The sequence below is a fragment of the Parus major genome, chromosome 6, assembly GCF_001522545.3.
Source record: "Parus major isolate Abel chromosome 6, Parus_major1.1, whole genome shotgun sequence".
Lineage (NCBI taxonomy): Eukaryota > Metazoa > Chordata > Aves > Passeriformes > Paridae > Parus > Parus major.
In genome coordinates this window covers 7768504-7793467 of record NC_031775.1, presented here as the reverse complement: position 1 = coordinate 7793467, position 24964 = coordinate 7768504, and the positions used below count along the sequence as shown (strand labels likewise).

Below are 24964 nucleotides of genomic sequence, written 5' to 3'. Positions count from 1 at the left end.
ATTACTTCCTTACTATTAAAGCTTCAATAAATGGAATTTTAACATCTGGAATGATTATCAGAACTGAGATGCTTACAACTACAGAGGCACCCTGATTAAGGCATTATATTCCAATGGTTTCACGCTTGGTTTGTACAAAACTCATTTTTAGCACAGACGTCTTTGAGGCCAAAGTTGCAGGGTCTGAATGAAGCCTCCTTTGTACAAGATGAATTTCACAGGATCCAGCTGTTAAATCCCACCTTGCCCAGGAGTGAAAAATTTGATCTCGAGCTACTCTACATCATTAAATTAATGCATCACAGAACATTCCAGCTAGGAGGTCCTACATTTAAGGATTTTCTAGATGAAAGTTTAAAGCTGTTTTAATCACCAGGGGTTCCTCTTGATATCAAATGTCAGGTGAACATTATGAGGACAGTCTGCTAACTTACTGGAACAGAAATGAAACCAAACCAACAAAGCATAACCACACACATTTGAAGTAACAGTGGGTAACTCCACAGCAGTGAGTTCTCAGGCACTGCAAATTTTCCTTTGAGACAGAAATGAATGTTTCTCTTCTCTCTCATTAAAAAAAAAAAATGGCATATCTCATCCCCCCAAGAATCTTAGGTGTTCACCAAAGGCACGTATGACACTGGAAATAATATTCTCACCTTCCTTGACAAATCTTTCACTTAAAACAGGCCATGCACCATGACTGCATTACACTCTCTTAACAGGTTTCTCACAGATAACTTGTTTGTGAAGTTGTTTTTAGAAGAAAATAAATCTTTAAGCTGCCCAAATGACCAAGGCACTCAGAATAACCCTAGGACTGTCCTTTGGAGAAGACACAAGGTCTCACTTTCAGTAGATGCCTGACGTCAGACCAGAGAGGAAACATAAGACAGGCAAAGGTTACATGCAAACTGTCCCCTGTGGCTTATGCAAGAGCCAAATAACCACTGCTCAGGAGAGATGCACATAAAAAGAACTCACCGGAAATTATTTTTAATATAAGCAAACCAAAACTGCTTGTGAGTTGTAGGGTATGGTGATGCCACAGACTAATCTGAACAGCTCCCATTTCAGGTGTCTAAAACAAGCATTCAGTAAGTAATTCACGTTGTACATTTGTGTCAATCACTTGGTAAACATAAGTTCTGGGTATTTAGAGTGTAACTCACTGTAAATACAAACTAACTGGAAAGTTGATGGAATGTCCTCCAGCTGTACATGAGCTTGCTAAGGGAAGAGTTCAGACTAGCAACACTGAAATTACTTCACAGTTATGTAGAAAAAAGTTACAATTCTTTTTCATAGAACATTACACTAGTTTGTTATTTTGTCTACAGTTAAAGTGGGCTTATAGTCAGGATTATTAAATGAACAGCAAAACAGCTGCCAAAACAATTTAAGGGAATGTGATTGAAAGCAAAGAACTTTGATTAAAGCATAATTTTAAAACTTTGTTTTCTAACCCTAAATTATTAAAATACAGAAAAAAAGTCATCATTATTTCAAAAAGACACATCATTGAAAAAGAAGTTCCATTCCTTACAATACGGTTTAAAACTAACATAGAAGAAAACAGTGCTACATTAAATACAGTCAAGAGCATTTGGATGGCATTATTTAAGCATAATCTTATGTTCTCTGTTATATGGTCCAGCCATGGACTTTTCTTTGCTTTAATGTACGTTTGATGACCACTAAACTTTACCCACTCATCCTGATGTGGGCTGTCCACATACACTGTGTTAACACTTAAGAGTCAGCATTTATGTACAATTTAAGAGCAGCACAGCTATCCTACACCCTACAGCTGTGCTCACTCCACTGCAGTACTGGAGCGAGCACAGCAGCTTGGATATCTCAGGGAATGCATCATTGTTCTGAAAGGCCTTTTTTTCCCAGTTTTTTCAGGGGGTGGCTCCTCATTACTTTTCTCAGCTGCCTCAGCAGGCTCTGTCTGGAACTGTTCTATTTGAAACTCGAGATGTTTTTGAATGGCTACCCCGAGAACTTCCGGATCCACAGATGCCCCATATACTTCCCATGTCATTCCTTCATCATCCCATCTCACTTCACGAACTGGAGATTTGGGGGCCTCCAAATCTTGCTCCAGGTTCACCTCTGGGAACATATGTGAGTGACCTTCTGCTGCAGCTGCTGGGCTTGTTGCCACCGATTTGCATTCCACGGTTGGAAGAGTTTGTACCTCGGCATCTCTGCGCTCCAGAGCTGGTTTCAGGCCTTTGGTTATGTCATTCATAGAGGTCATAGTCCACATATCCTTAGTTGTCACTACCACATCTGCACCTTGCTGGCTGCTCAGGGCAACACGGGCAGCCTTGGCTTCTGGAGGAGCTCTCTCCTGCTGAGCAGGTTGCAGTTGCTCTCCAGGAACATTACAGCACTTCAGGATTTTCTTGGCATCCAGGCCTGATTCACTTACTGAAGACACCAGCTTAGGATATGTCAGAATGTCTGAAGCAGAAAAGGAATTAATGTAGCCAGGTGCTGCCTGCTCTTTTCCTGTCTCACTGACAGAGCACACCAACCGTGGAACGAGCTGTATGGATGGGATGGGCAAGGAGTGGCAATAGGCCGGGATGGTGGCATCTGCCTTCAAGGCATCCTGCCTGAGACTGCAGGGCCCCAAAGAGTTGTTGTGAACCGTCATCACCATAGGGGAGTACACAGAATTTGGAATATTACCATAAGTCAGACCACCATGAACAATCCCAGGAGCTTGACTGAACATTGTCCTGTTTGGGAAACCATTTCCAGGCATGTGGGGTCCTAGAACAGCAGCATGAAATGTGCTAGGATCTGTGTAAACAGTAGCGTTATGTGGAATACTGCCACTGCCAAAGGTATTTGTGGGTACTTGCTGGTCTCTAGGTAGGACTGGAAGATGAGTCACAAGGTTTTGATAGTGAGATGTATTCTCATTTGTTTCTGATCCATATCTTTGTGTTTGGAAAGACATTCTAGCCACTGGCAGACAATGCCTACAGCCAGAAGAGTTTAGGCTGGAGTGAGTAGAACTGGTTTCTATGTGAGTGGCATAAGTCTGCTGTTTGCAGCTGCAGGTTAGGTCTGAGTGGCTTCTCTGAAGGGCAGTTCCTGATTCTTCCATTTCACACATGCCTTGCTGGTGAACAAAGCAGGCTGAAGAAACATTCTCAGCAGTGCTGCTCTTAACACACATCTTAGCGTCCCCAGCTTCCCAGGATGCTGAGACCTGTTCAGTGACAAGAACATGGTTTGTAGTCTTAGTTCTGCCCTCTGAATGGTCATTGGCTGACGGGTTTTTATTTATGCTCTGGACCTCTGATCCAAGTCCCATCACCCCAGGCTGAGAGGAGGACCATCCGGGACTCCCTGCATCACTCCCTGCTTCACTCCTGTTTTCCAGGATACGGCAGATGGTGCTGCTATGGCTTTTCTTCAACTCCTGTTTGTTTTGCCTTTCCTCTAAACTCCTTGAGTGCCCAAGAGAGGCCAGATTTGAGGAGCTCTTGGATAGGGGGTGGCTGTTGACATTCAAGAGACTGTGACAAGTAGAGCTTAGTGAGTCCTGGTAGGAATGGGTGTGGAGCTGGTGGCTTTCAGATGACATGGCAAAAAAAGAGAGATCTGCAAGAAACAGTGGAAAAGAAAAAGGAGCAATTTAAGTAGGAAATAAGTGTAATGGAAACTTTAATCTCTACTGACCTTCTGCATGGGCTTCTTGCCTTTCACAGTTCAAAAATACTTTTTAAAAAGCACAGTACTCTAGTCTAAGTGTACTCAGACCAGTTGGTTTCCATTTTCACTTTCCCCAAATGGTTTTTCCCTAAATTAGATCCAGGGTTTTTTGAAATTCTGGTGGTTTTTTCCCAATTCATAAAACACAAAAGGAAAAAATCCTTCTTGGTTTCTACCTTTTAACAATAACTATTTCAACATTATCAAGTATCATCTTCCCAAATTCACTGGAGCCATTTTTGAAACATCCAGACATGTCAGGTAACTTAAGCAAAGACAGAGATATTTTCATACTAGATAGCTTTTCACCACAGTGGTCATTTAAGCCAATGATATTAACTGTACTGTCAAAACAAAACAAAACAAAATTAATTTTTAGTCTCTTGACATCATAATTTCAGAAGTTATCCAGTCATTGATGGAGCTTTTAAACCTTAAAGCCACAACAACTGAACAAGTTCTTCCCTTTCCCCATACATTTTCTAACAAACTTCTTGATATTTCATGTTACAAGAAGATCACTGTTTTAGTTCACTGCTTTCCCTGAGCACACACAAGTGTACAGTAGGTATGGACAAAGCTGTTTTAATGTCTACCTGAAACACAAGGAAATGTTCACCTTTGCAAATCCTCAAGCTCATGCTGGCTATGGAAGGTGCACTTTTATGCCACCAGATACAGGGTAAAAATGAAACAAGAAAATCTTTAGCCAAAGTCTTGAAGTTCTTCTGTCCTTTTTTATAGTGTACTCAGTCATTTCTAATTTTAGAAAACCCTTTTTTCTACCAGTTGGTTCCATACCCTATATGTTATTAACATTTAACAGTTTCATGTTAGCAGTTTCACATCTAATGGAAGTTGTGATTGAAGATTTTGAATCTCACCAGATTTATCTGATTGAATCAGATATTCCATTGATTCATTATACATATTGCCTTGCTGTCACAGAGGGGTTGCAACATTTGTACAACTAAAGTTTTTTTAACACACTGATACACCTGTATCTATCCACCCAAATACATATATGTCTTTCCTACAAGAACTCACTGTATTGAACAGAAATATCCAGAGTACCTGTGCTTTGCTTCCAGGCCAAGTACTACCAGATATCCTGTTGTGCAGATGCAGAGAGTGAAAGCCAAAATTTCTCATTTTGGACAACTTTCCCTCAGATATCCTCTATGTACTCTGTCTCCTTAGCAGGTCTTGTGACAGAAACCAGTACAATTTCTTGTGCGCTGTATCACTAAAATAAAAATGCATGTGTGGAACAGGAAAGGTACATACACATGGTGAACAAAAGCACTCTGCAAATGTAACAGGGAAGTTCACTCTTACCATCAAGGACACAGTGGCTGGCTGCAAGGGATCACATTCAACCCTCTCAGTGAGAAGTTTCTCATCTGTGATTCTTTTATGTGATATTTACAGGCTTCAAGAGTCATGTACCAACATAACTGAAAAGAACATACCTTTTGCTACCTCTGCCAACCAAAAGCGCTATAGCTGATTCAGGCAGCTATCAGTGCTTGTAATTCCATTTCCATTGTTAGCTTCGGCAGGCTAACAAGTTGCAATTTTCCCAACACCTGAAATCCACTTGTGTTGGCTGTTTTCCATAATGAAATTAAATTGAGCATGACAACATTAAAAAATAATAATATTTACAATCACATTCTTACAAAAATTCTCATTGTGGGCTGTGTAGCAGGGACCTGTGACCAGCAGCAATATCCTCTAGCACAGGGTTTGCTCCAATTTAGACTGTATGCAGAAAAAAAGTGATTTCCCATCCTCCATACGTTATCTCTCCTGTGGCCAGTTCCACGCATGACTATAGTCTGCCACACAGGGTTCAAAGGAGTCAAGAGGATTAAACACCAGAGCAATAGCTGTCTACAAGGTGAAAACCTTACATTTAATCTCTTTAGAAGATAACACCTGCAAAGGCTCTCACACACACCTGGATGAAACAACACTTACTAATGGAAATCCTCAGACACAAATATTGAGACTCAGGTGAAAGGAAGCTTTAAACATATCCTGTTACAAATGATACAAGGCTGTGGGAAGTTTGAAGGGCTCTCTTACAAAGTTTACAGCGCTCAAATATGTAGATGTACACAGAAACCAAGGCCTTTATTTGCTTTCTTTATGTAGCAGTAGACTGCAGAAGCCTCTGTAACTGAAAGCGATGCGTTTGAAACTAATTTGTCACCTCACATACAACACGTTCAGATGGATCAAACAGACCAAACACAGTGACATCGCTGAAAGCAACATCCAGGGTGATGTTGGCAAGGAAATCTCCAGAGGAAATCCTGAAGATATTTATTTTTGCCCACTGCAGGTGAAATCACTACCAAACATGGGCCGATGTGACATATATTACACATGTACATGTAGAATATTCTAACCAGCTACTCCCAACAGTATCTGAACATTGCTGCACAGGCAGACCAGCATTCCACACTACCATAATTTTCACAGTTCTCCTATGGCCTTGGGCTTCCCAAACTCTGCACTTCACAGGTGCACCGCTGGCACCGATTGCTCAGGGTGCACAAAATCCCCCGAGAAGAGGCCCAGCTCCACACACACACATCCCGAGGTGCCAGGCCTCCCTCTGAGCCCAGTGTCCTGCCCACAGCTTCTGGGAAAGGCTGGGAAGCAGGAGGGTCTGGTTGATCCTTCCAACACCTCTGCCAGCGAGGGGCTGGGTCTCCTACAGAGAATGAGGTACCAAACATTTTAAAAATCCAACCCGAAAACATGGAGCCTCTTCAATGTCACAGCATGCAACACCCTTTTATTTTGTGAATCAGCTAATCAGGAATGGATTACCCTCATGAAACATGGATAGAAGCACACTGATTTTGGGTACATAGGCACCCAAAACAACTTTCTTTGTGCATGCTGGGCAGAGCAGACTGCTTGGCTTAACTTTCATTTTTAAAATGTAAAAATATAGTTTATAGGAAAGGAATTTACTCCAAAATATCTACTTTAAGTTCTGAGTCTGTCTGAAAGATTTTGATTTGAAATTTCAAAGGAAATTCACACCTGAGTACACAAACAGGAAAGTATGAATTTTTGAGGCAGATATTCTGCTATGAATATATAGAAAATTGTTAGACAAGCAGAGAAAGGATTAGGATAGAAATGGAATTAACATCCACTATTTTTGGCTTAGCTTCAGATAGCTTATGAGGGGATCTAGGCTGCTTTCACTAATTCCACTGAACTACTTTAAAGCAACAAACGTGTATTTTGCTATGACTTATGATTAAAGTTTTGACCTATTTAATGCACCAGTAAATTCAGTCTCAAAATATTAAATATAATGTATGTTATCAATTGAAAGACATTCACTGTAAATTAATTATGATTCTAAAATCCTTTGGTATTTTTGTATTCTGCACATGTACTTCAATTGAAATTTTCACAACACCCATGTTTTAGTTTGAAACTGTTCTCCCTTGTCCTATCTGCCCACGTTAAAAGTCCTGTTCCCTCTTTTTTTAAGAACCCCCATTTAGTACTTTGTTACTATAGTAAGTTAACAGACAGTGAACCAGTGAGAATCATATGACATGCTGAACAACACAAGTTAGTTGCAGAATTTGGGAAGAGTCAGAGAAATTTAGTACTACTTACTAGAAACATGCATGCAATGCCAGAGACTTCTCTAAATCTTCCAGTTATTTTTTCTTTATATAACTCTGATGGTCAACCCACAAGTCAACAAGATTTGTAATAATGACTGCAGCTGTTTCACCCATCTTCATTTGGCTAATCATACAATAAAAAAAAATGTTTTTCTTAATTTTATGCTTTCAAAACCAGCATCTGACTGCAAAATAAGCTATAAAATCAAAGCCATTTCAGGGATGAGAGCACTAGTATGCAAATGTGGAATTTGGAAAAGCTAAGCTACCTGATCCATAGCAACATTTTTGGATAATGACTGTTATTTTTGGATGCTGACCAGGACCCTCCATGGCAGGACTAGCCCATTCAGAGAAGACACTTTCTGAGAAGTGTTAGGGGGTTGCAAGGTCTTTGTCCTGAATTTGCTCCTCCATTTGCATTATTCTGGCCCTGCAATAACCAGCTCCACAAGGCAAACACAGAATTTCTGCAACACCTAACTCCAAGACAAACACAATTATATTTTATACATGAAGGATAGTGCCATTTTAATAAAGAAATTTACTTGAATAGAAGGCTGGTAGATAGAGGTTCTTAACTTTATTTAATCTTATTACAAACACCATGGTTATAAATTTGAAAGTTAAGAGCAGTTTATGGCTAAAATGATAGAACTTTAATTACATCCTAAGGGGCAGTGGTCACTTAGCCATAAACACTGCTGACCCCTGCCTGGAGCACAAGGCAGCATATACAGGAAAACCTGCATTTCTGCCCAAACAGCCAAGCTCTCTCAGGTACCAGAAGCAATTCAGTATATTCATACTGGGTTCTCTTCAGGCCTGGCATTTTATAAGCAACATGGCTTCCTTACTGCAATCCATGACTAAACTTCTAAGATACATGCTTAAAGTGGTAAAATGACATAAAAAGGAACATCATCTAATATGACATTCATTTATTTTAGAGTTGTACTAATTTTAAAGAAACTTATACCATCAAAATAATAATAAAAAAAAGTGATTGTGTCTAAAAATTGTACTTGCATGCCCACATGGAGAACTACTTGCACAAGATAAGAAAGATCTGTTTTGCTTTAGACAAAGATTGGCATGATAGCATTATGAGATCTGATGGCCTCTCACTAACTACTACTACTACTACTGAAGGAAATAGTTCATTAACAGTAATCACTAACATTTACTAGTGGGGGGGGGGGGGGGGGGGGCACTTGAAAGGCATTGGCAAAACAGGATTAGCCATGGTAAAAAGCTTAGAGATTCAAGTATCTGGGATTAGGAGTTTTGTTGTTGCTGTTTTTAATTGTTATTTTATTTTGGTGAGGTGTAAGTGAAAAGAAGAAACAGAGGAGTTACAATAGAGGAAAAGGTATCACTTGTCAGGGAACATAAAAAAATTCCTCTAAAGTCTTTCAGCACAAAAAAATAATTTCTCTAAATTCTATCAACTAGATTAATAAAGACTCAGGCTGAGACCCCAATCACTTAACTTTTAATCCATCATCTTTCTGTAGGCTTTTCATTTTGGAATAGCATTATAAACAAACTATGCCTTGTTCAGTTTAATCTGCTAATGCCCTTTTGTAAATATTTTCTATCATCCTAAGTATTTCCAAGTATCAACCAGACCTACAGAACAGACTGGGTTGGGCATCTGGAGATACCAACAGACAAACACCAGAGATGAGAGCACACTTTGTATGCAAAGGAATGGGGTTGTTTTCCAGTCTGCACTGCAAGAAGCACTAGGGACAGTGGGGCCATGTCACTGGGACCATAATTCACAAGGGGGACAGGGAGTACACTTGACAGGCTAGAAAACATGAGAGCAGGAGAGCTGTGACCCTCAGTGCTCAGCACTGCCAAAGCAGAGGCCTTGTGTCTGATGGCCTTACAAGGCCACTGGTCACAGCCTCATTAGTTTCTGCGAATTACCACTTTGGCCGCTGGGCTTTCCTAAGAGACTTTTGTCTTTTCCCCATCCTGTGCTGAGCATGCTGGGCAGGTATCTCTCTGCAGTGACAAGACTGAGAGTGAAGAGTCCCCTTTACCCTGAGTGTTAATGAAGCTTGGCTCTCTCCTTCTCGAGGGCCACAGCAGAGACCTCTTCCACCAAACACCGAGGGTGCCACGGGTGTCCTGGCTACCAGTGGCCTCAGCAGGAGACAACAAATGAGTTACCACATCAGAAAATGAACAGATTCCAACATTTGCCAATGCATTCACCTCAGCATGGAACGACAAGGCCACTGGCCACAGTGCCCCCAGTTATCCCAACAGCTTAGAAGAGCCATGCAGGAAGGTTAAGCATTCTCTTTTAAGGACCAGGCACAGCCCACAGCCCTGGCACAGTCTGAGCCAGCAAAGCAGAGCTGACAACTCTGAATTCTAAAACTAAAAAAAGGCTAAAATGAAAGTGCCATGAGCAAGGATTCTGGTAGGGATGAACCAAAGGACCATTCTAGTAACACCTTCAGCTGAATTCCCAGGAAGGACAATTCACATGGCTGTGTATAAAGTATTGGGAAACCAGAGAGAGGTGCACAAGGGAGGCAGGTACTGGGACATTGTCCTGACACCACCACATGATTTACTACTGCAACATGTGGCATCTTCTTTGCCACCTCTTTTATTTAATCATCTCCCCCAGAAACAACTTCAAAAATCTCTGGGACTTCATCTTTTTTTAGAAGAATTTTACGAGCAAACATTACTCCCACTCTATCTCCATGTGGAGATCTGCCTCAGCATACAAACTACCCTACAATATACTCAACAGAGCTAAAATATGAGATATTGTACAGTCATATTTGATGCTCACTTTTACTGTTTGACGGCTCACTTCTTTAAAGTTCATCTCTTCAGTTAGAAGACTTCAAACTTTAATTACAAATTAAATATGATGACATGGTCATGTAATCAGCTGTTTTCACCAGCTGGGGCTTAAAAAAAAATCAAATATAATGACAGCAGGCAACACTGACCTAGAATCATGCTTACAGTGAATAACATGTGCTAAAGAAGTGGTATATTAATATAATTGTCTTTCTGGCTTAAACAGAACAGAATTAACCAAAATGAAACTGTTAATTCAGCTGCCAGGATTATGCTGCTAAGATTGGTGCCTACTGATATCCACTGGTATTGCAGAAATCCTGCAACAAAAATATTTGATCGTTTCTTTAGGAATTCATCTTTAATGCAGAAAATATGCAGTGGCCTATCCACTTTTGGATTTCTTTCAGAGAGACAGACACTAGTGAGCTTTTTCCTCTTCACAGCAGGGGATCAAATCCTGGTCCTTCACATGTTCCAACTTTGAGGAGACAGAATTGCTCTGGTGTTGAACAACTCATGCTCCTCAGAGCGCTGCTTTTGTACCCACTCTTCAGTCCTAAACAGACCAGCTCCAAAGCAACCCCACTGATCTGGAACTTTGCAAAAACACATAGCTTTGTTCAGCAAGCGTCTGCCTGTCAGAGGCCCAAGCCTGCCAACTTTGTGAATCACAGCTGCCTGGGCAGCAGCATGAACTTAAAAATCATACAGAAAACCAGAAGCTTGCTTACAGCCTCTTTCCAATCTCAGAGTACAGCTGGATATCAGTGCAACTGCACAAGTGCCCTGAAGTTCGCACATCCAACAAACTCCACCCAAACTGGCTAAATGATTAGAATATCTACTTGCAAATTCACGTGTTTAAGTAGAAAATATTAAAATAAAAATTTCTGCTGTTTGCTTGAAAGCTTAACAGCAACAGTTACAGGGAAAGCACGAACTCAGCTTACTCTCCCTGCCCTATGGACATCCCAGCTTTAATGGCTGTTCACTTTTGAGTCTGAGGGCAGTGGGATACCCCTCTCTGCCAGGTGAATGCACTTGTGACAGCTAAAGCTGTGTCACAACCCGTGTGAGTGGATGTGCAGTCTGTGTGTGTGCGCTCTGTGCGGGCTGCAAGGAGGCAGAAAAGCACAGAGCCAGTCTAACATGCCCAACCTCCCGATAAAACTCACTCCCTTGCTTCAGTGTTGTGCCAACAAAGATAAAAGCTTTACAACCAGCTGCAGTGGCAGACAAAGGAAGCTCAAATCTGCTTTAAAAATACTGAATAGATATAGCCGCAAGTATAGCAGCTTTTCATGTTCACATACCATCTTTAATTGAAGGATGGCAATTCCTACAGCAGCATCAAACAGGAATAATGGTGATATAGTCTCCAAACATCTCCATTAGGATAAAGACAATATTTTAGACTGAAGGATGCCTCACCAAAACAATTAAAGATAGTTCATTATTCTTCAACATGTAATAGTTGAATCTCTTTCCTACCTAGAAAAACGTGGCAACTTACCTAGCAAAACCTAGAAACTTACCTTCATTGCTTGTTCCCTTATTTTCCCCTGTGACTGAACGCTATACAAGGGCCACAAAATCCCCTTCAATTCTTTATATAAATAACAGCATTTCTGAACTGTATGCAAAACCTTAGGGAAAAGAAGAATTCAAAAACACAATCCATCTACCTCTAGAAGCTGCTCTCAATGATGGCAGGGAAAAGATTGACTTTGACATTGTGGACTGACAGAAACTGACTGCCGGTACTTAAAAAAAAAAATTACTCAGCAATTAGAAAGAGGAAACAATTGCTTTCTAATTCCGTCTGTGCTCACTGACATAGTGTATGACCTTGAGCAAGTCATTTGCTTTGTGACTCAGTTTACTCATCTGTGACTCACAGATTAGATGCAGAAGCCCCTCATGTAGGTATTTAAAGGCTTAACTCATGATTGTAGAGCATTCTCAAATCCTAGAATAAAAGATATTAAATATAAGATGCTGAAGATAATGTATTCTGGCCCTTCTTTTGTAATATTTGGATTGGAAGAAATAAATAGAGCATCTCTACAGGAAGTTCTTGTTGCATTTGCAGAAAACTCACCTTACCAGTCAAGTTCAGGCACTATGTGTGCTTCAGAAGCATATGTTTAAAGCATCCCCTGCAACTTTCTAGCATCGTGAGCTTAAGTAATCTCAAGGATTTCAAATACTCAACTCAGCAGAGTTTCTCAAATGAGGTGTTGCATGTATATACAATATGCATGCTGACAACATGTATATTGTATGTGCATGGTATATTAAGTAGCAATGAGTAATTATTTTAAGCAGCTTCATTAAACTTTCTAAGCAGAGTTGCTGCAACTGCAGACTGCGCTGTTTTGCAGTGCCACATGCACTTGTAGGCTTTTATTTACTATGATGAACTTCTCATGAAAAAGAGATTCTGTGACTAATTTAAGCCTTCAGGTCACACTGCAAGCTGCCTCCTATATATCCTTAGGTTGGAAAAGAGCTGGCAACCTCTATCCAAGGGGCTAAGTGAGTATTGAAAAGAACTAAAGAGGGGACTAGATAATCATGCTTCATAGCAATAAAAGTTGTCATTGTAGTATGAGCTTTGAAACTATTTAAACAAGGAATATGGGAAGAGAAAGTTTTCATTTCAAACTTGGTGTTTTGTCATAAAAAAGCATTATGTCAAAATTCAATGTCTGTCTCTCAGAAAAGCAACTGTCCCAATTCATCTGTGGTCGAATTAGACCTATGTAGGGAATTATTATCTATAGTTTTCAGAGAACATCTGAAAGGGATGAAAGGGAGTATTTCTCTACTCCCTCAGGACTGAGAGAAGAAAAACATTAGAGCCTGGCTAGAGGCGAGCCCCTGCCTCCCAAGGCTTGACACCAGAGACCAAAAGGAGAAAAAAACCCAGAGAGTAAAATAACAGTCCAATGCAGCAGACTAAAGTTTCCAAACACTTGGTCAAATCCAAGTATGTGAAGGATATGGAACTAATGTTTACACCCTACTCTACATAAACAAACAAATTTCCTCTCCTCTTGGTTAATCTTAATCATAAGCCAAATTGCAGAAGTCTCCACTTCCTTATTAACATTTAATAATGTCAGAATCACAAAGTTTTGAGGTATAAATTTGGAACAACTCGAGAGCCACAAGACAATTCAGTTCCTGTCATCATTCAGATAGAGGAAGATCCCACTTGTGTGACATGGACAACTAGAGAATGACTCTTCAGGCATCTGCTGTTAAAACTGCTAGCAACAAGATACTGATTATAAAGAATAAAGGCTCTGCTACAGGAATTCTTTGCTTTTAAATATCAGCTTGACCATATTCAAGACTCACGCAGACAGAACCCTAAGAAATCTAATCTGGCCTCATAGCTGTCTCTGCTTCGAGGAGGACATTGAAATAGATGAATTCACAAAGTCTCTTCAAAAATGACCATTTTTTATTCTTTTCATAAATACCTGCTTTTATCCATCAGTGCCAATGAATGTCATGTACCTTTTCAACCTGAGAAGCTGAAATGTGCGGCCATTTTGCAATACTGAACCACTTTTAATTGATAAGTGGAATCTGTACCTTTTACTGAAACCTTAATACCTTTTACTGAGACAGGAACGACTTTGGAAAGGAAGCACAAAGATGATCCTCATATTCTACATGAAAGGTGATCTATAGGAAGGATGCAGTGACTCCAAAAGTTTCTTCCCAAAACATTAGCATCTCTCCTGTTACTAAATCAACAGAATCGCTCCACACCTTCCACAGTTTAGAGGCCATTGAGAACCAAATAAAACTGCTATAACAAGATGTATGTTTTCCCTTGATGTTTCACAAAGTACTGATCTACCCTGCTCAGTCATAAGCACTGAACTTTTCCAGAAGATTCCCTGCAGGAAGCAATAATCTTAAAAGTCTTTAAAAAAAAAGTCCCATTTATCAGAGCAAGGGTGGCTTTGTGCATTCTTCATCTCTTCAATTTCCATGTCAGGTTTGCTTAGCTTGAGTTGAAAAGGATCTGGATCTTTCACTTCAGATCAGATGAACTGGGTTCTGCCAGTCTTCAGACAGGAGTAAAGCTCTGCAAGTCAAATGAAGGTCTTACAACTGCTCAATCCTATTAACCTTCATTTGCACACTCAAGTGGACCCTTGCTAAAGCTTAATTAGCAAATATTCTGCAAATGGAGAAAGACTCCTGCTCCTTCCTCTGCTTTGTATTAAATCCACACAGTGCACAAGCCAAGCCATCATTTTGCAAGAACTTCCTTTTGCAAGAACAGGGACAGGCCATTTTAAAGGTGATCTTTCTTATGAAGCTTTTTTTGGTGCAGAATGATGTATGGCTATAACTCACATGCTTAATGCTCACACACCAAACCAGGAAAGACCTGGCTGATGTCAACTTCATTTAGTTGGCCTGACCCAATACCCGTGCTCTGAGTGCATCTACCTAAGCAGCCCCAAAGTGATGTATTTTTTTTGTGGTTCCTGTTGCTAAAGATAATTTCTGAGTGAACTTTATTCTGAAGAACTTTAACAGCTTTTCTAAATGGAAGAGGCCAACTTCTTCCCAACAATCCCCTAAGCAATCAGAGAATACTTTTAAAGGAGAGTTCTTAACATACACATGAACTACTACCTGCACAACTATAGATTAATTCAATTGTTATAAGGGATCCATAGGAAATACTGCATCAAATTATCTTAACCAGAGAAAAGCTCAGCAGTATCTTTGAGTTCACTGCCTTCTCATTGTATCCCTCATGCAGATATTCCTGACCACGGTACTCCAATATTTATTTTGATTCTCCCCCTCATTTTGCTTTTACAGAAAAGATTTCTCTCACCACTGAAACACTGTCCCAATCACCCCAGAAAAAAAAGAAAAAAAGCTATTCAAAATTTGGCTAATTCACATCCTCCAGAATCTTAATATCCCAGGGAGATACTGTGTATGCATACAACTTTACTGTTTACACCAGTTAAAAACCTCTTATTTCTGTACAATGAAGCTGCAAGAATTAACTAAAAGGCCAGTGCCTGCAGTCCCTATGGTGTGGCTCATGGCAATAGGAATTGATTTTTTTTTAAAAAATAGTTCAGGCCTGACAAGGAAAGTAAAGTGCAAGGTCATTTGCAGCCTATGATTCCTGCTGTACTGCTGCTCTTGGGCCAAAATGGTTTGAGACTAGAAGCAATGAAACATCACAAACACCTGCCAAAGCTACTTGCTGCAACAAAAAATATTGGTATGATAATAAAAATAAGATTTTTTTCCCTAATTAATTGGAAAAAATACTTGCAGAACAAATACCATTAACAGGTCTCTTTCAAGTCCCTAGCCTTGGAAAGCAGCATTCCTAGGCTGCATTCTCCTGCAAACTGTGTATCAGCTTGCAGTATTCAAATACAAGGGACCAGTGAAGTACGTGCCATTCTCATTTACAAACATTAACTCAAGAGCAAAGGAATGAACAATTCAGTCTCTCTAACCTCCAGAAGAGTCCACTGGAGAAGAAGCAGGATTTGTTGCTGTTCTGCTCAGAAATAACCTGCCTGCAGTCAGGTGTAACAGTATCTCACTGGCACAAGCAAATATCTCTGCTCATCTTTAGTGGTTAAAAGCTACTTCCAATTTACCCTTGGTCATTGCTGTAACAGGCAAGAACGAAAATCAAACTTCAGAAGTCTAATGATCATTAACAATAATTTTCCTCTGTTTTACCCTCCTTCATATATTTTTATTTTTCAAGTACAGTTTGAATATGCATAGTTTACTGTGGAAGATAAAATGTAGTTTTGGCAAGGTTATCTGATGGAAATTTATCACATTTCATATTATAAACCAACTCTGACACCACAAGGCCATATACAGTTTACTGTTCTTTATGCACCCCTAAATAACTGTCAGATAAACTAAATTGCAATTCCAGCTTTCCCTGGAATACAGTTAAGATAAAATATCTGGACAATACAAATCAACAAAACCCTGTAAGTGGAGAAGTGTTTGTGGAGTAACCAAGACATGGCATTAAGACATAAAGCCCTCATCCAATCCACCCTCCTAAATGAAAACTTCTCAAAACCTCACTGTTTTACACAAAGACACCACGCAGAGGTCTCCAAACTCAGATCTGACTACAATCGATGTCCTGCAATTATTCAAACATACACTAAAACATGCAAAGCATCTGCAAGCTTTCATCAATGTCTTGCTGCAAGAAAAGCACTGATAGTTTTTACATTTTTGTATGAGATTATTACTTTGAAGCATGAGTCAATGGAAGAGAGGTAGATTTTGATCTATATAAGGTCCATCTCATTTATGTACGAGATCAACATCTTGCAAAATATATTTATCTGATGGCTACCTTCCCCATCACCTTTCATGCTTAGAGTTCTGTAAATGGAAATAACTGCTTGCTCCCTCTCCCTTTTCCCTCTTCCCCTAAAATCCAGGAGTGCATCAGCACAGATTATTGCTTTTAGTCACAACATATACACAAAATAGTCTTCTACTAAGGATTCTGATACAAAATGTCTGATCCAGTGGCAATAAAAAGCCAAACCAAATCAAATTTTTGACTTTGGAAAAATCATGTTTTGATTTAAGAGAAAAAATTTATTTGCCATTTTAAATAGCAATTGACCATTTATCTAGGAAGGAAAAGTGTAAAACAAAGCTGATATGCAGAAAACACTGACATTTTCCTCAGATTTTTCTAGTATTGGATATTCCTAGGAATTCAAAAAACACGTGGTACACATGGTGGAAAACAGTAAGGCAAACAGTTCTCTGGCACATTAGTACTAAAACATAGAAATTTAAAGCAATAAAATTTAGTATTTTTTCTTATTTTTAATTTCCAAACCCTAACATACACACAAGAGATAATCAAAAGGCATCTTCATAAACTCACAGGTGTGCAGAGGAATAAGATGAACAAGCTTATGGAGGGGTTTTTTTCCCCAAAGAAACAGTGACACGTATATTCTGGAAATATTTACTAAAAGACAAACACAGACACACGTAAGTGAAAGACATCAGCACAAAAACCCCACCTTCTACAGAACCACATTAAATTCAATTAAAGCTCAGAGTCCTAGTTCCCATCATTTCATTAAAAGAGAAAGCTACCATTTCCTGAGATTTTTCAGTCCAGCTAGCAACCCCCTGCTGCCAACACAGCACTTACAGAAGCCTGGGTTTGTCTCTGTGCAGCTCCTCTCCCTTTCCTTCCCCTCATCTGCTTTGTTACTCTCCTGGCAAAACGGAGAGGGCTCGGTGTCCTTACAGGAGACGAGAGAACGGGCAATGCATGGCTTCCGTGGTCCTTACCTTCCCCCCACTCAGAGACTGCACATCCAGCTTCCCTGCACAAGTTACTTGGAGGGTATTTAAAAACAGATGCTCAGAAATCTGAGGAGAACAAAAGCCCAAAGAGTTCAGATTTCCTCTCCTTGATCTGCCTGATGCTGTTGACACTAAGGTGAGCATATGATAAGGGGAAGGAGGTGGGATTGTTAGAGAGCATCAGAGGCAGAAGATTGGGAGATGGGGTTCCCTCTGCCTTGACGTGGAGCCCCTTCCTGGCTCCCCCCTTGGCTGGAGAGGAAATAAAATGGAGCCTAGGAGGGAGGGAGAGAGATAATCCTGCAGCTTCATCTGATTAGAGAAACTGGGCCTGTGCAGAGCTGCCAATGCCGCCAGGGAAGCACAGGGAGGGGAGGCAAACGGGCAGGAAGAGGAGGAGCAGGGAGGGGAGGGAATAAAATTGTAAGGGTTAAAGGAAAATTATAAAAGGTATACAAATGAACTGACTCCTGGGCCAAGGCATCCTGGTATGTGTCCAATATCAACCCTCATATAAAGGTGAAATCACCAGTAGGAAACACCCATTGCTTCTCTTAACATGGAACAATCAGAAAGAAAACAAATCAAACCCCAAGCCCAGAATGCATCCATCCTGGAGGCACAGACTGGGAACAAGGATGTATCCATGGACTGCAGAGTGAGATTGTTTGTGCTGAGCAGGGAGAAACAGAAAAAAAGCAGTACCTACAGAAAATTATCTAGTTTGTACCAAACAGGACACAATTTAGAACACATTTTCTATTGCAAGTCATTTTCCAGAACCTGTTTCCTCTAACTTAAAACACATCTTAGTTGAACCAAAGTGACTTCCAAGGAGTTGGTGCCAGCACACAGTGGGGGGCTTGCAGCTGAGGCTGTCCTCCCATGTGGCTCCCACTTGTGCCACCCTCTGTCCCACACCCGGCACAGGTATTTCTGGGCTCACACAGACCATGGCCATCCCCATCCCTGCAGTACTGCAGCCCTCATGGGATCCCAGCCTGCCCTGCCTGCATGCAAACATCAGCCTGACACAGAGGCTCACCCAGGCACGGGCACGGTCCTGAGGGTGCTGCCCTGAGTATCCCCCACCCTATCCTCACCCAACAGGAATATCCAGCCTAGAGGAGACAGGCACACAGGTCCTCCAAGCTGCCAGGTGTGACCTGTGGTGCACCAGGGAACAGATGTGACTACAGGAGTGTCGTCCCCATCTACAGTGGTCCATTTGTGTATAGAATCTCCTCTTTTGCTCACCTTTATGAGGGGCTATACTCAATCCTTTCCCAAGGGTCATTCCAAGTTTTCACATTGTAAGCCACTTCTATTCCTTTCTAGCAATCTATTCCCTCCACATAGAACTTCACACAAGGGAGGGTGGCTGGATCTCTAGTGGAGCAAAGAGAAAGATGCCAAAACATCAGAAAAGAACCCTTTCAAGTCCCGTTTCTTTCTGTTCAGGAAGCAGTTAATGATTCTTGTTACACTTGAACACTTACAGCAGCTCTGAGTTTATTCCTAAGCCTTCACAACACCCTCCCATCAGACCTAGCTCAGCTGAGAGAGGGGGATCAACACCCCTCCCAAATGCTTTTAGGAATGTACAATTGCTCCCCGAGTCTTCAGAATGGGCTGCAAAACCGGTAAATTTCCTGTGTGCTTCCAGGCTTTGTTCCTAAGATGCACAGCCCCACAGACTCACTGAGCAATCGCGCCCTCGGGCTGCAGGTCAGGAAGCATTTCGGGGGTTAAGAGCCATACATGGGTCAGCAGCAGCTTTCTGGCTGTGTTATTTTACCTGCCATGTATTACAGCAGAGCAGGCACATGCAGTCAGCTCTTTGTGCTGACCCTGACATCCTTCCTGCCAGGCTGGAAACAGCAGTTCATTGAACCTGTCCCTTCCAGCACATCCTTATCAGCATTCCTACTGGCCCTAAACCAGGCCTGCTTTTCCCGTAAACCCATTACAGAGCAAAGTTGCAGGGCTTTCTTGTCCCAGATTTTCTGTGTCCAGCAAGGTTGACTATTTTCATTCGAAGCATCAAAAATATGCTTACTGGAAGGTACTTGTGACCACCTTTAACATCAACAGATCTCAAATCTGAGCAACCATAATGATGCAATTGGCATACAGCTTTCTCACTCTAAATTTGATGAGAAAAGGTATAAAACTGCTTGAAATTCCGATCTAGAGAATTTATTCTTGTATCTTTCTTTAAGAAAGTTGATAGTTAAAGGAAGCTGAGTAACCAGGAGCCTACAGATCCATTAAGCCAACTCCAGACAATGCTGATGAGTTTCTTTTGAGAAGAAGGACAGCACTCTTTTTCAAAAGAATGATTTCAGAACATTTCTGCCACTGAGGCTCAGCCTGACTAGCATTCATGTTTGCCTGAGAACTCCACCCAGAGCTTAGACATGTGAGAATGTGTTTAATTTCATAAAATTAAAGTCCTATGCCCAGCCATGGAAGAAAGCTTTCAGAATTACAGTTTACTGATATGGGTGCTTGGGGGTTATATGAAAGCAAGCCACCAGCTCCCTGACTTTGAGTCACCTTGTGTGAGGACAGGCAGTCAGCTCTGCTTGCCTGCTGAGGAAGGGCACCACCCAGGCAGAGCTGTCAGACCTGCAGGCCAGCTTTTGTCAGTCTCCATCCAGGCAACCAGGGCTTCCACGTGCAAGAGAGGAGAAATTCAGTCCTAACCCAAAAGCCCTTTATTTAACCTAAAATTCACTGCCACACTTTGACCATCTACTCCTCTTCAGAAGAGGAAATGGGGTAGGAAAACCATTCTGATTGACTGGTGCATCCTAAAACCACGTAAAGAAGTCCTTCTCTCACCCCTTCCCATTTATAACCCCACAGTATTTTCTTGCACTGCCTGTCTGCTGTCATTTAGAGCAACTTTTTCCTGCCAGGTGGGTGACCTGGACCTGCCCAGACTGTGCCTCCTGAACTCCTCATCAGCCCTGAACCTGCTGCTTTTTGTGGGGCAGGTTTGAGTGCCCACAAACACTGCTTGAAATTTGTTCACATCTGTCTGGAGGCTCTGCATGCAAACCCTGGAAGGCTGATATTTGCTGTCTGTTGATTCAAAGCCACTCAAGCCAGTGAAACTGCACCTTCCACCAGGCAGATTTTATCTTAATGCATTTCTGGGATATGTTTTCATCTTCCACAATAAGACAGCCCTCCAGGAACAATATGCTATCTTGTGGGTAACACTGCTCATTTGCCTGAATGTCATCTGCCACAGCCAATTTGGATCAGGTTTTGGATATCTCCATTGTAAAGTATTTTCAAGTGTTTCTGAAGAATAACAGCCCCTTAGCACAGTCTGAGAGAGTCTTCAAGATAATAACTAATGCACCATGGACAAATTTAACTTTTTCAATGCCTATAACCAGTCAGAAGCTCTCCACTCCAGATGCTACTTGTTCCTTATTGAAATTGGCATTCTGTGTGCAGTTCCAGTTTTCAGTTTTTACTGAGACGCCCAAAATAATTCCAGTCAGTCAGGTGTAGGAGCTAGCACAGTAAGTGTTCACACACAAAGCAACTGAAATGCACCTGAGACTGTTTAAAAACATGAAACTGACCATCACCTTCCATTTGACATAAACAGCAGGGTTATTTCTTACAGAGATCTATAAAGAAAGCAATTCTGTCAGGTAAGTGATATCACATTAACTTCAAACTTTCCAATACATCCCAATAAATTACCACAAATATCATTCCATTAGGCCATGTGCCACATGTCTAACACATCTGTCAACCTAATACGTCTACAAACACTCTATATAGAGTTGTGGATATAAACATAAACACTATATATAGTGTTTCTATCCAACGTGCATCATGACAAGTTCTGCTTCTTGTGCCTGGGAGAAAATAACTGTTAGTTAGACATCCCAATTATAGCAGGCATGATCTCTGAATAAGCCTCTATTCTGCAATTATTTTTCTGAGGAAAGGAAGATGATTTGTGTGGGTTTATCTCATACAGTCTCCATGAGATCTGCCAGGTCACCTACATTTATCCTCATTGGGAATAATGCCGTAACACTACTGACATGACTTTTTTCAAGGAGCAACATAGATGCAGCTCTCCTCTTTGCAGAATTAATCTTTTTGAAAGCTGTCAGAATTTTTAGACCGGTGAAAACTGGTGGTTTTGAGCTCTGTCATCTCCTTTCTTTTTCATCTTGGATATAAGACCAGCTTTCTCAACAAAGCAGACCAGTTCTTTTGCCTTTATTTTACTTTGGCAGTTAGCGAGGCAGCCCACTGATACAAACAATCTCATGTACTTCAAAGACTTAGCAAATCTCTACAAAGCACTATTTTTAGTTTGGTTATTAAACAAATAGAACAGTAGCTTATGGAGAATGAAAACAAGGTCCCTTTTTTAAGCATGTTTTGCAATAAGCCAAAGATGATAGGGACTATCACATGGACTCTCTGCTCTGCTTCTCCCAGATGTCATTTCCTCCCATGCACAGCCACCAGAATGTCTTCCCTACACTTCCTTAATATCCATTAGTAAAAAGCAATAAATAATTGCACAAAAAAAACCTCAACCCTTCAAGCCAGTTTTGGGGTAGCTTTAAGCTGCCTTTCATGCAATAAGGGCTTTGGCCTTTTTAAAATTTAATCAAATGTTTAACTTCACCCTGCATTTGATTGCTATTCTTCCATCTGTTCTGCACTCTCAGTTGAAAAGGAGGCAAGCTAGGACCACATAAGCAGGCAGGGCTCCCAGGGCCTGCTTCCAGAAAAAAAAAACAACACTACAGAACACCACACTTAGAGAAGTCACCACTGATTCTGTCCTTATGTGACTTGCCCACCAGGATATTCTTGCAAGTTTGGGCCTTTTTTTTTTTTTTTCAAAACTACATTCATGTAGATACTAAACCTCCTTGGTTTACTTTAACAAATGGTGTCATTCAAAAAAAAAATTACTTGGTCTCTGAACAACAAAGTATCAGAGTCTGTTCTAGATGTTAACTGGCGCCCAGGGCTGAGGGCTGTGGACAAAGCCTGCTGTAGAGAGAATTTGCTTTACTTACTGGGAGTTAAGCATCTAAATAAAGACTTGAACTTTGATGCCTCAATTCCCATATGTAAAATAGTGAAATGGGATCAGCAAGAAGCTGGGGAAAGTGCAAAGGAAAATACTACACAAGAGGAAAGTACTGCAGCCTGGGAACGTAACATAATTTGCCCTCATGCACTTAGAAAAAACACAGCTCTGCAGCTCCAAGAAAAGTGTGCTCCAGTAAAGGGTGTGACCTGCACTGTTCCCATACAACTCAGCCATCATAATGTCTCATGGCCTGGGGATCAGCTCCAGTCCACTCAAAATTCCTAATCCAGACTCCCTCTCCCCAGACAACACTCCTGGGTAACATATCCATCCTGATTTCTGCCCCATTCAGCAGGAACTGCTTATACTGGTCTCCCTGACTTCATCCAGGATATTCTGGGGAGAGAGTATGATGGGAGAGGGACAGAAGCTTCAGGAAAGTTGGGGGGAAATTTGAAGAGGATCTAGGATGCCTGGATCTAGGCCCTGTGGCTGCCTATAGTGGACCATAAGTCAGTCACATAAGAGGTATGATGATCCTTGGTTAAATGAAACAGAATTATTGTGCAACCAATATACTAGAGTGACATCCCAAATCAGACAGGAGCTGAGAACAACACCACTGTATATTAAATAAGGCTTGCAGCACTAAGACCTAGATTTCAGAGGAGCCCCACAGCAAGAGAACAATGCTACTTCAAATGTATCCAGTGTCAGAGGCAGCCAGCAAGATGGACTGTAAGCCCCAGGCTAGCTTTGCCTGCAATAATCTGTTGGCTTGACTCTGTGACAGATTGAAATGCAGTAACAGTGTTTATGCAACTAAATCTTGTTCTAATCTATTAGTTTATGTAACCTTTGCTCATGGACATACTGACTCATAGGTCTCAGGAATCTAAAGAAAATCTCCTTTAACTCTTTCCCATCCTTCAACCCCTGGTTGCCCAATAAACAGGTTGTCAGAGATCTTGTTCATTCTCTTTGAGGAAAAATTACTTTGGCAGTAGGAAAAAAGGTATCAATTAAATTTCTCAAAACCAGTGTACTTCTCCATGCATGCAAATGAAGTTATATAATAAGCTCACCCACGCTGTGCAGGTGTCCTTCAGGTTAGTATTTCCAACAACAGTATGTACCATTTCAGCCCTAGGCTGGGAAAGGCACAGGAATTGTTTGCTTAGCTCGTACAGAAAAAAAAAACTAACCACTGCTTTCTAGCATTTAGACTTTTTTTTTTTTTTTCCTAAGGAAAACAAGACAACAATACCTTGTCAGTGACAGTTAATCTTCCTGGCTTGAAAGACTTACTTTTGTTCTTCTCATTTTTCTTGTATTCCCTAGAACATTCTCACCTCTATTTTAAGTGAAGAGCTAACCACAGGAAGAGTGTGCAGCATTCTTTCTGCAGCAGTCACAACTCTAGTAATTACCACACAAAACGTGCCTGCATCAGCTTATTTTATCCCTTCCTGGCTAGGCTGTAACCTAGATTTTTGTTAGATTTGAGTTAGATCAACCCTTTTTGAGTTTTTTGGGATGTGGGGCTTTTTGTTTTGGGGGGGGGGTTGTTTGGGGGGAGGATTTGGTTGGTTTTGTTTGTTTATTTTGTTTTTGTGTGTTGGTTTGTTTTTTTCTGGTTTTTGTTGTTTTGGTTAGGTTTTTTTTTCCTTTGCTGTCACTGGAATAGTTCACACAGCTGCTGTAGTGTTTCCCTTGTGACATTTGTTAAGTACCCTATACCTGATTAAATTTCTAACCCTTTGTATCTAGGATTCCGACATAGGCCAAACCTAGTTTGATCGATATCTACTGGAATGAAATTTGGAACCAAATCCCATGGTATTGGGTGTATTTAGGAGAGATCATTATGCATTGTAGATTCATGCTGGACACTATCAGCACTAGATAAACATTCTGTAAATGGATCAGGATTACTTGTTGCAAAAGTGGCGTAAGAAGGGGCAGAGTGCCTCTTTCTATTAAGTTCCTTTGCAGGTGGGATGGTGCCCCGGTGGATTCTCGGTCACACTGCACCGTTTACTCCGGCAAAGCCAGAGTCTGTGTCCGAGTGAGGCCGGTCACCTTCCAGCACCTCCCTGTGGGGCTCCTCGCCAAGGAAATCCAGCAGGGACAGCCCCAGGATGGCGCCTGCTGGCCACCTCCTGGCCACTTGGCAAAGACAATAACATCACTTACCCACATGAAACAACGACTTAATTATATGAAAGGTTTACCC

The 24964-nt window shown here is 41.0% G+C and overlaps 1 protein-coding gene across 2 annotated transcripts in view; it reads right to left on the bottom strand.

The window, feature by feature from the left end:
• Positions 1–349: 349 nt before the first annotated feature.
• Positions 350–24964, bottom strand: part of GPRIN2 (G protein regulated inducer of neurite outgrowth 2) — a 28594-nt gene continuing 3979 nt past the window's right edge. The window contains exons 1-2 of one of the 2 annotated variants that reach the window (XM_015632590.2): positions 17476–17989; positions 350–3630 (exon numbers count right to left, since the gene is read on the bottom strand). In XM_015632590.2, the coding sequence (XP_015488076.1) occupies positions 1817–3613 (1797 nt within the window). In that variant the 5' untranslated portion in view covers positions 3614–3630; positions 17476–17989 and the 3' untranslated portion in view covers positions 350–1816. Of the gene's footprint in view, positions 3631–17475; positions 17990–24964 lie in introns of those variants that run through there. The other variant, XM_033515541.1, reaches the window with a different exon arrangement.